The sequence below is a fragment of the Ovis aries genome, chromosome 12 (genome assembly GCF_016772045.2).
Source record: "Ovis aries strain OAR_USU_Benz2616 breed Rambouillet chromosome 12, ARS-UI_Ramb_v3.0, whole genome shotgun sequence".
NCBI lineage: Eukaryota > Metazoa > Chordata > Mammalia > Artiodactyla > Bovidae > Ovis > Ovis aries.
In genome coordinates, this window is record NC_056065.1 from 43751496 (window position 1) to 43768021 (window position 16526).

The following is a 16526-nucleotide window of genomic DNA, read 5'->3' on the forward strand; positions in this document are numbered from 1 at the left end:
ACAAGAAGCCAGCTTACTGTGGGCATGAGGGAAGTGACCCCTAGCTTTTCTCTAAAGCACAAATCACAGCTCTCCCTGGGCTCGGACAACAGCCCCGTCTCATGTCTTGAGGGTGTTGAGCCACTTTTAATTTTTTTTGGCTGTGCTGGGTCTTGGAGCTTTTCTCTAGTTGCAGCAAGTGAGGCTACTCTTTGCTGCAATGCACAGGCTTCTCTTTGTAGGGGCTTCTCGTTGCGGAGCACAGTCTCTCGGGCACACGGGCTTCAGTAGCTGTGGCACGTGGGTTCAGTTGCCCTGAAGCATGTGAAATCTTCCCAGGCCAGGGACCGAACCTGTGTCCCCTGCATTGACAGGCAGATTCTTAACCACTGGACAACCAGGGAAGTCCACCACAATCAATTGTACATGATTTTCATCACCTTCAAAAGAAACTCCGTACCTATTGACAGTCACTCTGCATTTCCCCCATCTCCTCCTCTTCTCCTCAACCCTGGGCAGTCACTGATTGATCTCTGTCTCCGTGGGTCTGTCTATTCTGGACATTTCACACGGATTGAACCAGGTGATCTGTGACTGGCTTCTTTCACGTAGCCCATTTTATAGGTCTGTTCACTTTGTAGGCAGTAACAGTGCTTCATTCCTTTTCAAGGACATGTAATACTTCATTGAATAGTCATTCAATTCAGTTTCACGTTTTGCTTATCAGTTCATCAGTTCATGAACATTTGGGTTGTTTCTACTTTTTGAGTATGGTAAAAATGCTGCTATGACCATTTGTGATCAAGTTTGTGGGAACATATGTTTTCATTCTCTTGGGTATAAACCTAGGAGTGGATTTGCTGGGCCATATACTTAACTCTACATTTAACTGTTTGAAGAACTGTTGGACTGTTTTCCAAAGTGGCTGCACCATTTTACATTCCCCCAGCAATGTGAGAGGGTTCTAATGTTCTCAACGTCCTTGTCAACATGTATTATCTGTTTTGTTGGCTTTAATCATCCTAATGAGTGAGCAGCAGTATCACATTGTGGGTTTGATTTTCATTTTTCTCACAGAGTACCAAATCCTTTGATTTTGCTTCCTAAAATAATCCTCAAAGCTGGCACCTCTTGCCCCTGCCTCAGTCACTCCCCTACCCAAAGCCCCACCCTCTCTCAATCACTTTCCTGACGTCCCTTTTTAACCACTTCCATGGATTTTCTACATAAACCTTGCTACAGTTCTAGTTTAATTATTAAGTACTTAAAAAAAAATGTCTCCCCATTGGACCACAGTCCTCTTGGGGGCAGGCATTTTGCTCAGCATTCTGTAGGGTGGTGCCTGGCTCATAGTTGGCTGTTGATAAATATTTGTTTAATGCATTGTCCATGAAAAATTAATCAACAGTCAATCTAAGAAAGACATGGAAATTTTTATTCACACCAGCTTGAGGATTATAACCTGGGAAACAAACAGCCTTTCAGAGAACTCTGGGGACTTTTCCTCCTGTTAGAAGTCAAAGCACAATTATGTAATTTCTGAGACAGAGAGTTATATACATCAAAGTCACATATTGATGGTTTACATAGCCTAGCAAGGCAAGTAGAGAGCTATTGTGACATCTTATAGGATTGAAGAAGGAATGTTATCGCCTAAGGTTTTATCTTGCTGGGGCCAGGAGGAAATTGCTTTTTTTCTTTTTTTTAAAATTTATCTATTTAGGAGTAGGCATTCCTGTGTTTTCTAGGGGAACTAGTTAATGTGTAACACAGATGCACAATCCACCGTAAAGGGGAGGAGATAGTGACCCAAGCAACGAAGAAAATTTTACCTTAAATTTTTCTTTTCCTGCCTTAAGAATAATTCTGTTTCATCCAAAGGAAGGAATTTGGACCAGCAAAGTCAGTGAGGACTTACCAGAATGTCCTTGCTTTTTCCCCAAAGGGTGAGCTCTGATTCACAAGGGTCCCTAGAATGTGACTGTGGCCTGAATTCAAGGAAGAAGCCAGGGACTAGAAGTTGAATCATGTGCACCAGGCTTAGAGAATTGACAGCCTGAGATCCTTCTGATGAGTTTTACTAAGATCTTGTAAAAGCAGTCAGGGAGCTGTCTAGTCATGTGCCTGGCAAGATCCTCCCAATTTAGGGTATGAACTCAAGCCAGGGACTAGAAATTGAATCATGTGCTGCAGGCTTAGAGAATTGACAGCCTGAGATCCTTCTGATGAGTTTTGCTAGGATCCTGTAAAAGCAGGCAGGGAGCTGTCTAGTCATGTGCCTGGCAAGATCCTCCCAAGTTAGGGTATGAACTCAAGGCATCACTCAGCTCCCTGGCTGAGCTTTGCTAAGGACTTTAAATCTTAGGACTCATCAAAGCAGAATGTCAGAGTTGCCCCTGCAGAATGAATGAAACTGAGTGCATTTATAGTTTTTCACTCACTGAGAAGAAAATTAGAAGAAGAGACATTTTAATCAACATTTTTTCTTCCTTTCTTCCTCCCTTCCATCAAGTCAAGCAATAGGACAGCTATGAAGTGAAGTGAAATTCGCTCAGTTGTGTCCCCATGGACTATACAGTGTGTGGAATTCTCCAGGCCAGAATACTGGAGTGGGTAGCCTTTCCTTTCTCCAGGGGATCTTCCCAACCCAGGGATCGAACCCAGGTCTCCCCACATTGCAGGCGGATTCTTTACCATTCTTTACCAGGGAAGCTCAAGAATACTGGAGTGGGTAGCCTATCCCTTCTTCAGCTACAGGGGAGGGATCTTTGCTTTGTTCTCTACTAATTCTCTAGTACATAGGACCAGAACCATGCCTGACTCACAGCAGGTGCTCAATCTGTCAAATGAATGAGTGAATGATTACCCAGAGCACTTCGGGAGATGAGCTCAGTTGGCCCTATGCTACCTACTGAGTGGGCTTTTGGGGGTGGTGGTGGGTGTGCCTACCGGTATACCCCTGTCTTTAGAAAACACCATGTAGCAACTGCCCTGGAACCCTTCTTCCCTCCTAGGCCCCATTGCCTGCTCCCCAACTTCCATCACCCACTGGCTCTACTGGCCCCAGGGACTGGCGGGGCCTGAGCCCGCTGCTCCTTGTCGGTGGCTCTCCTCATCATCAGCAGAAACTTCCTGTGAACACAGTGTTTGTTAATTCATTTGATGGAGGGAGGGTTCGGCTCTTAACCAGGGCCCTTGCGGGTCCCACCCTTGCTCTGTGGGGTGGGGGAGGGGTGTCACTAGCTTGCATGTCCACCTTCTGGGCACTAGGCAAGGCCTGGGTGACCACTTTTTCTCAGCCTGTCCTGTTCCTACTTGCTCTCTCAAGAGGTCCTCCTTAGATCAGCAGGGATGTTGTTCAAGGAGATGTGAGGACCTCAGCTCAGCACAGGAGGTACTGAGTCCCATGTGCCAGGGACCTCAGTAGGAACGCAGGATGAAGTGCATCAACAGTGGGTTCTGAGAGCCACGCCCAGACTCACCCCCAGTCAGTGGATTCACCTTCAGGACTAGACGCTTCCATAAAATTAATCCTCGCAATAACTCCAAGGGTTGTCATTATCCTAATGCTAAAGATGAGGAAATTGAAGATCAAAGAAATTAAGCCAGAAAGTAGCAGTGAGCAAATTCAAACCGAGATCCATAGATTCTAACAGCAAAGGTCCTTCCACTTAATGCATGTTCAGTTTCCCAAGGGTTAAAGGGGATATCACGGAATGTGTGTGTTTAAAGAGTCCCCCGAAATCTATATTTAAATTTTTTCACTGTGCTTTCTGCTTCTTATAGCAAAGTCTAAAGGTTAAAGGAAATGAATCAGTGACCCTAAATAATTAAAAATTGTCACATTTTTTTCTCTCTGATTTTTAAGGGAGTTTGTGTCGGAGGCAACCCTTTAGACTACAGCCCACCAGGCTCCTCTGTCCTTGGGATTTTTCAGACAAGAATACTGGAGCGGGTTGTCATTTCCTCCTCCAGGGGATCTTCCTGAGCCAAGGATCAAACCCACATCTCTTGCATCTCCTGAGTTAAGTGAATTCTTAACTCCCTGAGCCATCAGGGAAGCCCAGGTGGCGTAGTGGTAAAGAAACCACCTGCCAGTGCAGGAGACATAAGAGATGTGGGCTCAGTCCCGGAGTCAGGAGGATCTCCTAGAAGAGGAAATGGCAACCCCTTTCAGTATTCTTGCCTGGAGAATCTCATGGACAGAGGAGACTGGCAGGCTGCAGTCCTTGGGATGGCAAAGAGTCAGACACGACCAAGCGACTAAACACAAACACACGCCTGAGCTACTAAACACACAAGCACTATTGGAGGCAGTACTTGAGTGCATTTGCTGCAGGAGGCCAAGGCAGCTCCACAGCAGAAATGTCACAGAAGCAACTCAGACATTGGATGGAGTGCTGGAACAGGTGACCCTTCAGTTTTGTTCTGACCCAGTGATTCTCAACCAGCGATGAGTCCCCACCTGCTCTGGAGACATTTAGGTTGTCACAGATGGGGGAGGGCTGTCCCTACCGTGCACATAGGACAACCCAGGACAACACAGGATTGTCCAAGCCTAAGCACTACTGTTAAGGAAACCTGCTCTACCCAGGTGAGTGGAGGGTAGGGTTCCAGACATGGAGTGGTTGAAAGACCATGGGTCTTCAAGTCCCATTACGTCCATCTTTCTACAAGACTCTGAGTAAGTCCTGAGTTCCCTGGAAGCCCGGGCTGCTTCCTGACCTGAAGCTGTGATCTTGTCTCCCGCAGAGGCTGACACCCGTGATTGTTCTGGCGACACTGATAGCTGCCTTTGGGTCGTCCTTCCAGTATGGGTACAACGTAGCTACTATTAACTCTCCTTCTGAGGTAGGTCGCTGTGGTGGGCAAGGTGCAGCCCCCCAGGGAGCAGAGAGGCGGGTTTGGAGCAGCTGGTGTCTGGGTGGCTGCTTGGGTAGGGCTGCACACATGCTGAGGGCACACGGTGGGGCCTCGAGTGAAGGGAGGGGTCACACCCAGGAGACAGCAGCACAGACTCAAGGAACCTGCAGGCAGGGGGCCGTGGGGCTGCACCAGGTCCCCGAGCCTCAGATTCTTGTGGAGAGCTAGGCCTGGCTGGACACAAGGCAGGCCGGCCTCAGGGGTGGGTCGGGGGAGGTTTGAGAGGGCTCTGATCTTCTGCAGACAGGCAATCCACAGCAGGGGCTGGATGGGGAAGGGATCATCCGACATTGATTCTGTGATTGGAACGCTGGAGTCATTCCTTTCTGGGGTTAGAAACATCCTGAGTGCTTTGCCTATCAGAGGCCTCGCAGCCTCCTGCCCCCGGCCCGTGGGTGCCCCCTGCTAATTGCTTTTAATCCTCACTCCCTCTCCTCCACTTCATCGTGTTGATGTCCGCATGCCCAGCTCATCCCATCGGGTGGCCCGACAGCTTCCATTGTTCTTTCTGCAAACCAGCTCGAATGATTCTGGTGTTCTGCTTTGCTCTGCTCTCCAGTTCATGAAAGACTTCTACAACTATACCTACTATGACAGAGTCGGTGAATACATGAACGAGTTCTACTTGACCTTGCTGTGGTCGGTTACTGTGTCCATGTTTCCCTTCGGAGGCTTCCTCGGCTCTCTCATGGTCGGCCGCTTGGTGAATAACCTAGGCAGGTAAGAGGCAGTGAGACTCACAGACTCCATCAGAGTTTAAAACCCAGGCCAAAAAAAAAAAGTCTCACAGACTAATAAACTTATGGCTCCCATGGGGGAAGGATCCAGGCAAGGGATAGTTAGGGAGTCTGGGATGGATATGTACACACTGCGGTATTTAAACTGGGCACACTGTTGGGCACAGCGAGCTTTGCTCTGCCACATAGCATGGCAGCCTGGATAGGAGGGGAGTTTGGGAGAGAATGGACACATGGATATGTACGGCTCAGTCTCTTTGCTGTCCACCTGAAACTGTCACAACATTGTTGATCGGCTATACTCCAATATAAAAGAAAAAGTTTCAAAAAAGGAAAAAAAATTTTTAAGCTAAGCTTAAAGCAGAAATCATTATTGTAAAATTAAGTAATGACCACTGTGATGATTTTTGTTTCTTAATGGAGTTAAGAAGAAGACCTTGACCAAGTGTCTGGGGACTTAGGCGATAAAGGTCTCAAGGGTGAAGGTGGGTGAGGGTGACGGTTCTCTGGGCTCTGGGATGGGCTTGGACAAAACAGAGAGTGCTTCAGAGATCAGGACTCACTCCCTCTCTTGCCTTCTCTTGTCTTGAAATCTTACCACAACTTCTTTCTGGCCTTTGGAAGAGTCCAAGTGTAGGACAGCATGGCCAAGACATGGGGCCTAATGCTCCTAAACTCGGCCTCCTAAGTGAACATAAGCTAACCTGCTCTGTTCTTTTACATGGGGGTCCAGTAATATGCAAAATGTAGCCCAAGTTAAATTCCTGCAAAACTCTGCAATGGCTGAGATCAATGTTGAGCCCTTCCGGGTGAAACCATGTGGTCCCAGGGTGACCCTCATTGTGAGGGTCATGAATGCTAAGAGCAGAGCTTAAATCTTGCCTCTAACTCTAGACACATGAGAGATTCTGTATTTGATCCCCCCACTCCCTGGGTAAAAATCCACAGGCATGAGATAGCAGCCTTGTTATGAATAATATTTTTAAGAGTTCCTCCCCTCCAACCTCCTCCCTCTGAGGATGGGCACACAGAGGCAGGTTGAGGTCAGGGCTCCATTCTCAGCCACAGATCTAGTGAGCTCAAGAGTCAAGGCCCAACTTTACAACTTGATTCCTTCCCCAGCCTTTTTCAAAAAGAATCGAAGGACTTCCCCGGTGGCTCAGAGGTAAAGAATCTGCCTGCCAACTCAGGAGACACAGGTTCAATCCCTGATCTGAGAAGATCCCATAGGCTGAGGAACAGCTAAGCCCATGTGACACAACTATTGAGCCTGTGCCCTATAGCTTGGGAGCCACAACTACTGAACCCGCGCGCCCTAGAGCCTGTGCTCCCCAACAAAAGGAGCCTCTGCAATGAGAAGCCACAACTAGAGAGTAGTCCCCTCACTGCAACTAGAGAAAAATGCTCGCAGCAAGGAAGACTCAGCACAGCCAAAAATAAACAAATAAGTCAAGTTATATATAAATATATATATTAAAAACATGCACAGGAATAGTAGAATCTGAGAATAGACTCATACAAGCTGTGAATTGGGATCTAAGATCTGAAGTCTTTCTCAGTCTGGTGTTGGATGCACAGTTCTCCTTGTGGACCACCAGGGGGCAGGACATCAATCAGGTCACAGGTCTGCAGGGTGCTTCTCCTGAGTGAAGGACTAGCGGTCTGGTGTGCAGATGGAGCTGACAGTTACAAGTCCAACTGAAGAGGTGATAAATACTGTTCAGTTGTTTGTGGTTTTCTTAAAGATTTGTCAGCATTCCTTAAATATCAGTAGCAAGCTAACAATTTATTGATTTGTTCGTCTGTGCAAGGCTCTATCCTAAGTGCTTTTAGGGGATATTCAATTCACTTCAGTTCAGTCGCTCAGTCATATCCAACTCTGCAATCCCATGGGCTGCTGCATGCCAGGCTTCCCTGTCCATAACCAACTCCAAGACTTTACCCAAACTCAAGTCCATAGAGTCGGTGATGCCATCCAACCATCTCATCCTCTGTCTGCCCCTTCTCCTGCCTTCCCAGCAACAGGATCTTTTCCAATGAGTCAGCACTTCACATCAGTTGGTCAAAGTATTGGAGCTTCAGCTTCAGCGTTAGTCCTTCCAATGAATATTCAGGACTGATTTCCTTTAGGATTGACTGGTTTGATCTCCTTGCAGTCCAAGGGACTCTCAAAGAGTCTTCTCCAAATACTCTCAAGAGTATCAGTTCTTTGGCTTAGGAGATATTAAATCCACCGATTCTTACAAAAGCCCCTTCCTCTTTTCACACTTGGAAAAAACAGGCAAAGAGGGGTGCTGTAACTTACCCAGAATTACACAGCTGGAAGGAAATTGCACCTCTAAGCATGTGTAAGTAATGCCCACACTGGACTCTGTTATTTCAGGCACAGATATCTTCTCAATCTGTTGCTCTATTTTTAATTGTGCATATAGTATTTTTTAAGCTTACTTTTGTTATGTGTTTAATGAATTAACTTATTTGTTTGCCTGTTCTGGGTCTTAGTTGCAGCTTGGGGGATCTTCGGTCTCCGTTGTGGCATGCAGGATCTTTAGTTGCAGCATATGGGATCTAGTTCCCTGACCAGGGATCGAACCTGGGCCCCTTCATTGCTAGCTTGGAGCCTTAGCCACTGGACCACCAGGGAAGTCCCCATATAGTAAAAATTCAAAATCTTTAAATGTTCAAGTGGTTACATTTAAGTTATTCATAACTTTTGCTTTTTGTGTCTTAAATAATCTTTCCTACTAGATATCTAGGAGGGCATGGCAATACCCATGGACTGAGGAGCCTGGTGGGCTACTGTCCATAGAGTTGGAAAGAGTTGGACACACTGAAGCAACTTAGCACACATGCACACACCAGATGTCATACGGATAGTCTTCAATAATTTAAAAAATAATTTTACAACTTTGTCTTTCCCATATAGATCTGGAATTTTGTTTTGTATTTACTGGGTGAGTGGTGAGGGAAAGCCCGTTTTGTTTTTTTCATGTTAAAAAATCAATTGCTTTCAAAAATATGTTATTCATATTCCTTTACTATTCTGTGTTAATTTTAACATCAGTTGATCGAAATCCCTGAAAAAGGATTCTACTTGGAATTACTTTTGATTTATCATTTAATTGGAGAAAAACTGTCATCCTTACACTATTGAATCTTCTCTTTCACAAGCAATTGATGGCTAATTTATTTATCTCAGAAGTTACTCTAGTTGCTTGTCTGAGGTTTCATGTCTTCTGCTCTGGAAAGTTTTCAGCCATCATTTCTGTGAATATTTTTTCTCCTCCATTTTCTATATTCTTTCTTCAGGAAACTCCTCAGTGTCTTTGTTGTTGTTGTTGCCTTTTTGACTTCTTTAGAAAATTATTTTTAAAAAGTTATGGTGGGAATTCTCAGTGGTTCAGTGGTTAGCACTGGGCGTTTTCACTGCTGGGGTCTGGGCTTGATCATTGGTCAGGAAACTAAGATCCTGCAGGGGAAAAAAAGTGGTAAAATGCATGTATAACATTTTAATCAAATTTTAATTGTGTAGGTTATCAGCATTAAGTGCATTCACATCGTTGTGTAACCATGACTACCATCCATCGCTATAACTTCTCATCTTGCAAAAATGGACACCATGTACCCATTAAATAATAACTCCCCTTTCTCCTCTTCCCCTAAGGCACCAATGGACTTTCTATCTTTGTGCATTTGACTACTCTAGGGACCTCATATGAATGGAATCATGTAAGACTTGTCCTTGTGTGATTGGGTCATCTCACTTTAGCCTAATGCCCTCAGAGTACAATATTACTGTAGCACATGTTGGGATTTCTTTCATTTTAAGGCTGAATAATACTCTGTTGTATGAACATACCACATTTAGTTTATTCTTTCATTCATTGGTGGATGTCTGGGTTGCTTCCACTCTCTGGCTACTATGACTAATGATATTGTGAAAGTGAAAGTGTTAGTTGCTCAGTCATGTCCAACTCTTTGTGACCCCATGGACTGTAGCCTGCCAGACTCCTCTGTCTGTGGAAATCTCCAGGCAAGAAGACCGGAGTGGATAGCCATTCCCTTCTGCAGGGTATCTTCCCGAACCATGGATCGAACCTAGGTCTCCTGCATGGCAGGTGAATTCTTTACTGTTTGAGCCACCAGGGAAGCCTAACGATATTATAATCCTCCCTACCTTAATCTGTCATACTTCCCTCCTCTTCCTCCTCTTCCTCTCTCTCTCTCTCTTGCTTTCTATGTAATTCCCCAGATTTGCCTTTCTATTCATTAATTCTCTCCTCTGCTGCAGTTCATCTTCTGCATTTTTGTTTCAATGACTATATTTTTCATTTCTGTAATTTTTATTCATTTGTTTTTAAAATCTATCTTTTTTTGCTATTATTTTGGATAGTTTGTTTTATATACTTTCTTGTTCTTTGTATACTATGCTTTGACCCCTTATTTTTTCAATTAATTTATGTTTAATTGAAGGATAATTGCTTTACAGAATCTTGTCATTTTCTGTCAAACCTCAACAAGAATCAGCCATAGGTGTACATGTATGCCCTGTGACACAACTCACTTAATACATATTTTGTAATTTCTAGCTAATCCTGTTGTCTGAAGCTGTACTGTCTGTGTGGGATGTGGTGGATCGTTTTGTGTGTCCGGTAACAGTACTGCTCCTTCCTGGGGGGTAATGGGAGTGGTGGCTGGGGGACTCCTGGGAGCCTGATGCAAGGGGACGCCCAAGAGAAGCTTTCACTTTGCTGTTGGCTCTCCAGGGCCCAAGTCCATGTCCAATCTTGACTTAAATGGGAATGCTTTGTAAGTTTCACTAAGTTGGGTTTGTATTTTTCTTTTAGGTTTTTAAGGGATGGGCTTCCCTCATAGCTCAGTTGGTAAAGAAAACGCCTGCATTGCAGGAGACCCTGGTTCGATTCCTGGGTCGGGAAGATCTGTTGGAGAAGAGATAGGCTACCCACTCCAATATTCTGGCCTGGAGATTCCATGGACTGTAAAGTCCATGGGGTCGAAAAGAGTCGGACACGAGAGAGCAACTTTCACTCACTCACTCACTCTTTTAGGGGATACCCTTTATCAGCACACATAAGTTCCCTCATTTTTATGTAAGTGAAAGTGTTAATCACTCAGTCCTGTCCAACTCTTTAAGACCCCATGGACTGTAGCCCACCAGGCTCTTCTGTCCATGGAATTCTCCAGGCAAGAATACTGGAATTGGGTGCCATTGCCTTCTCCAGGGGATCTTCCCCACCCAGGGATTAAACCCAGGTCTCCTGCACTACAGGCAGATTCTTTACCATCTGAACCACCAGGGAACCCCAGCCCTTATTTTTTATGCAAGGTTTTAAAAATCATAATGGGTATCAAATTTTGTTAACTTCTTTTACTACTTCACTTGATAATCCTATATTTTCCCCAGTATAATGTTTAATATGGTGTTTTTAACCTTGAAAAGGGAAAATGATAGTCGCTCTGTCGTTTCTGACTCTTTGCAACCCCATGGACTATACAGTCCATGGAATTCTCCAGGCCAGAATACTGGAGTGGGTAGCCATTCCCTTCTCCAAGGGATCTTCCCAACCCAGGAATTGAACCAAGGCCTCCTGCATTGCAGGCAGATTCTTTACCAGCTGAGCCACCAGGGAAAATATTCCTTGTATTGGTTGTCTTTGTTGTTTTTGCCTAGGCTTTCTCTAGTTGCGGTGAGCAGGCACTGTTCTTCACTGTGGTGTGAGAGTTTCTCATTGTGGTGGTTTCTCTTGTTGCAGAGCATGGGCTCTAGGCACTTGGGCTTCAGTAGCTGCAGCATGCAGGCTCAGTAGTTGTGGCACATGGGCTTAGCTGCGCCTCAGCATTGGAGTGTGTCTGGACCAAGGATCAAGTCCCCTGCATTAGCAGGCAGGCTCTTATCCACTGTGCCAACAAGGAAGTCCTGAAAGATTCTTATCTGTACTGTTGAATTTGATCAGCTAATAATTCACTTAGGATTTTCACATCCGTGTTGATAAGTGAGGTTGGCCTAAACTTTTCCTCTCAAGTCCTTATCCAGTTTGGATTTCAAGATTACACTAAAAGCTCAGTAGTTTATGGTTTCAAACCCCTTTGTTGTTGTTGTTCAGTCACCCGGTCGTGTCTGACTCTTTGTGACCCCATGGACTGCAGCACACCAGGCCTCCCTGTCCCTTACCATCTCCCAGAGTTTGCCCAAGTTCATGTTCATTGCATCAGTGATGCCGTCCAGCCATCTCATCCTCTGATGCCCTCTTTTCCTTCTGCCCTCAATCTTTAGCAGCATCAGCCACTTTTCCAATGAGTCAGCTATTCTCATCAGATGACAAAGATACTGGACTTCAGCTTCAGCATCAGTCCTTCCAACAAGTATTTGGGGTTGATTTCTCTTAAGATTGACTGGTTTACTCTCCTTGCTGTCCAAGGGGCTTTAAGGAATCTTCTCCAGCACCAGTTTGAAGGCATCAATTCTTTGGTGTTCTGCCTTCTTTATGGTCCAGCTGTCACAACCAAACATGACTGCTGAGAATAGCCTTGGCTATATAGACCTTTGTCAGCAGAGTAACGTCTGTTTTTCAACACATTGTCTAGGTTTGTCATAGCTTTCCTGCTGAGAAGCAATAGTCTTCTGATTTCACAGCTGCAGTCGGCATCTGCAATGATTTTAGAGCCCAAGAAGAGGAAATATGTCGGTACTTCCACCTTTCCCCCTTTACTGTATTGTAATATTTAAGTCTTTCCCTGTGTGCGCCACTGATGTCCTCCCCCTGGGAGTCATTTACATTTCCTCCCACTGAGAATCAGGCCATCCACTTGACCTGTATCTGTCTTAGGTCAACAACAAAGCGTGTAACACAACAGCAACTGCTGTAATGGAGTAGAGGCCCAGCAAACACTTGTCAAAGGAGTGAGTGAAACCTAAAACCAAACTAATTGGTATTTTGTCCTCTGCAGAAAAGGAACCTTGCTGTTCAACAACATCTTCTCCATCGTGCCTGCGCTCTTGATGGGATTCAGTGACCTCGCCAAGTCATTTGAGATGATCATTGCGGCCAGGGTCTTGGTGGGAATATGTGCAGGTAAACCATTCTGTGACTTGGGATAGTCAAGGGGAGGGAGAACAGACCTCTGGGACCTGAACCTACCTGGGGTCTCCAAAGCATGTAGGTTCAAGCTATTCCTGCACCTCTGCTGTGGATAGACTCATAAGCCCCTGTGTTATGGGGATGTGTGTTACATGCAGGAAAGGTAAGGACTGTCTTTTGAAACTTTGTTTCAATTCTTTACACATATGTGAGAACCAAGTTGGACATAACATGTATTTCTATATTGTGCCCTATGGGTTCTGGTCAAAAAACTTGAGAAACAATCTAATGTAGAATCCCTCTATCAGAAAAGAGTTGATGACTGTAAGTGCTTCAGAGTCATTCTGCCCAGGCCAGGCTGCCCTGGTTATAGGAAGGTCCCTCATCCATGATGCCTCAGACTGAAGACACATGGTTTTGGCCATGCCATGGCCTCCCTTCACATTGTCGTCTTCTGTAAGCAGAAGGGCCAGGGTTGTGAAAAGGAGAGAGCTGCCCACTCTCAGAGCCATACATTGCAGGATGGGGACCCAAGGGTGGTGGTGGTTGTTCAGTTGTTAAGTCATGTGCAACTTTTTGCGACCCCATGAACTGCAGCACTCCAGGCTTCCTTGTCCATCACCAAGTCCGGGAGCTTGCTCAAACTCATGTCCGTTGAGTCAGTGATACCATCCAATCATCTCATCCTGTATGCCCCACCTTCTCCTGCCCTCAATCTTTCCCAGCATCATGGTCTTTTCCAATGAGTTGGCTCTTCACATCAGGTGGTTTGGCCAATACTTTGAGTATTGGAGCTTCAGTGTCAGTCCTTCCAATGAATATTCAGGGTTGATTTCCTTTTCTGATCTCCGTGCTGTCCAAAGGACTCTCAACAGGTGGGTACCCCTGGAAATGCTGCCCTCTGGGCACTCACTCACTGCCCTTTCCCCCCAACCCCAGGTTCTGGCATCATCAAGTGACTCATGCTCCTTCCAAACACGGGGATTGGGATGAAGCGATAAATTGCCTGGGCATTAGCAAACCCCTTCCCTGGAGTTACTGACAATAGAGAAGATGAGGAGGAGCCTAGTATTGAAGGAAGTGGCAAAGGATTGCAGACCTGGGGGAATAAAGAGGAAAACAAGGTTCCCCAAAAGAGAAGAAGTCACTTCAAAGAAGGGGTAATGGGTCCCCTGGCAAACTGCCCTCATTCTGGCTATGCCTGAGAGTGCCTGGACATTTATCTGCCGTCTGGGCGGGAGCCGCAAGGCACTCAGCCCTGCTCCTGTGGGTTTTTCCTGCAGCCGGGCTCAGCTTTATGAAACACAGACAATTCCTAGAAGTCGTTGGCAATGGGTAAGTGCTGTTAACATTACTATTTACAGCCAACAATTCAGAGTTGATTCCAAAAAAAAAAAAATTAGGCTCTACAAATCACAGTTTGATATTTCAACCTTTGCTTTTTTTTTTTTTTGGCTGCCACTACATGACATATGAGAGCTAGTTTCCCAAACCAGCGATTGAACCCTGGCCCTTGGTGGTGAAAGCCCAGAGTCCTAGCCACTGGACCACCAGGGAGTTCCCAACCAACCTTTGCTTTTAAATGAGTGTGACTTCAAATTGGCAGTTCTGAAATGTTTTGGCCTCAGCATCTCTCTACACTCATAAAATTATTGAAGGTTCTAAGGAGTTTTTGCTCACATGTGTTATTTTGATCAATATTTACCACATTAGAAATTGCAACTAAGAATTTAAATTAATTCATTTTAAAATAGCAATAATAAGCCCATTACATGTTTCTATGAAAATAATTCTATTTTCTAAGACCAAAAAAATTTAGTGGTATTGCTTTACATTTTCGCAAATCTCTTAAATGTCTGGCTAAATAGAAGATAGCCAGTCTCAAATCTACTTCTGTGTTCTCTTGGTGTGATGTCAGCGGGTGTGTGATTGCTGAAAAACTCATCAGAGAAGGAGAATGAAAAGGACAACTAATATCTTAGGATGGTTCTGAGGATAGTTTTGATCTCACAGAACCCCAGGTGTCAGGAACCCCTGTGTCCTTAGGTCATACTTGGAGAACTCTAGTGGAAGCCTAATCCATTTCCCGTTCATTTCTTCATGTTTTTTCCTGAAAAGTCCAGAAAGGGTATCATCAAACTCTGTGGTACTTTGACACCCCTATAAATGAAGTAAGTGGCCACTCTGACCAAGGGGTACAGGGTGAGTGCAGCTCAGACCCCCAGATGCTCAGTTAGCTGGTTTGCTGTTAGTCAAGGTCTTTGATAAAAACACTTTCACTAATGGAATTTAAACTTTAAAAGTCACTTTTCTACCAACATTTGGGGAACCCGATCTCTTCACAGCCTCCAGTGTTTGTCTCTCCAGTGTTGCTCTTAATTAAGCTGCGAAGCACTTGGCCTCAAGATGCGGTCACTAGGGCCTGAATGATGAGTGGGCACTTTAGGGCCTCAGTTCCTCCACAGCCCTTTGGGCACTGGGCCTGCAGAGTCCCTCCCCACCCACCCACAAGACATCTAAGAGCTGCTCTAAAGACTGTCCCTCTTTGCTCTGAAAATCAGAAAGAATTGATATTAATTAATGAAAGATGATGTCCTTTTTAAAATACTGAGCAGAGATGTCCTTGGGCAGAATGCAGAGCTTGAAAACTGGGCCATCAGTGTCCTATCTCAGGGCTGTCAGACACCCTCCTGTCACCAGCAGCTCCAGCCTCCCCTCACCCCACACGTTTTCCCTTGGTCTCCCTGTGGTCAGAGCCTCCCTCTCAGACCCCACGTCTTGCTGAGCATCATCTTGCCTCTGGCTCTGTGTACGGTGTTTGGAACAGTGACAACCCATCAAGGAGCTCAAACCAGTCAATCCTAAAGGAAATCAACCTTGAATAATCATTGGAAGGACTGATGCTCAAGCTGAGGCTCCAATACTTTGGCCTCCTGATGTGAAGAGCTGATTCTTTGGAAAAGACCCAGGTGCTGGGAAAGATTGAGGGCAGGAGGAGAAGAGGGCAGCAGAGGATGAGATGGTTGGATGGCATCACCGACTCAATGGATATGAGCTTGAGTAGACTCTGGGAGATAGTGAAGGACAAGGAAGCCTGGAGTGCTGCAGGAGTCAGACATGACTTAGTGACTGAACAACAACCCATCTGACCTTCCCAGATCCTCAACCTCTCATCGGGCTTCTCTGAGAATTAAATGAGATAATACATGTGAAAATACTTTGGAGTCTATAAAATTAAATTCCAGCTATTCATAAGGGGATCAGACTGTAGTAAGACAGGAAAACTGACAAGTTCAAATACTGAGGATTCAGAAACAGTTCAGACCTTACACAAATCCCAGAATACAGTTGGTATTGAGTATTAGTCACTCTCAGGTCCAACTTTTTGCAACCCCATGGACTGTAGCCCACCAGGCTCAGGATTCTTTACATTGAACCACCAAGAAAGCCGCAATAAATACTGGTCCGCAATAAATATTGAAGTGGTTTTTTTTTTTTTTTTGGTAATGCTTAATGGCGTATTATGCTCAGTTGTGTCTGACTCTTTGCGACCCCATGGAGTGGTTTGCTATTCCCTTCTCCAGGGGATCTTCCCAACCCAGGGATCAAACTGAGGTCTCCTGCATTTACAGGAGATTCTTTACCACTATCAGCCCTTATTGAAAAATAAAGCTTGTACTTCAATGTCTGTGCATCAGCTTATTGTATAAATAAGAAAGTCAAGCTGGCGGGCAGGCCTTTTGTTAACAGGTTTTCCCTCACAAGGAGCAAGAGAGGAGAGATTGTC

The 16526-nt window shown here is 45.2% G+C and overlaps 1 protein-coding gene across 4 annotated transcripts in view; it reads left to right on the forward strand.

Annotated features, from left to right (window-relative positions):
* SLC2A5 (solute carrier family 2 (facilitated glucose/fructose transporter), member 5) overlaps window positions 1-16526 on the forward strand; it is a 47015-nt gene that overhangs the window by 23502 nt on the left and 6987 nt on the right. For all 4 annotated transcript variants that reach the window (XM_027975571.3, XM_060395939.1, XM_060395940.1 and 1 more), the window contains 3 exon segments: window positions 4732-4830; window positions 5462-5622; window positions 12609-12733. In XM_027975571.3, coding sequence (XP_027831372.2) covers window positions 4732-4830; window positions 5462-5622; window positions 12609-12733 — 385 coding nt within the window.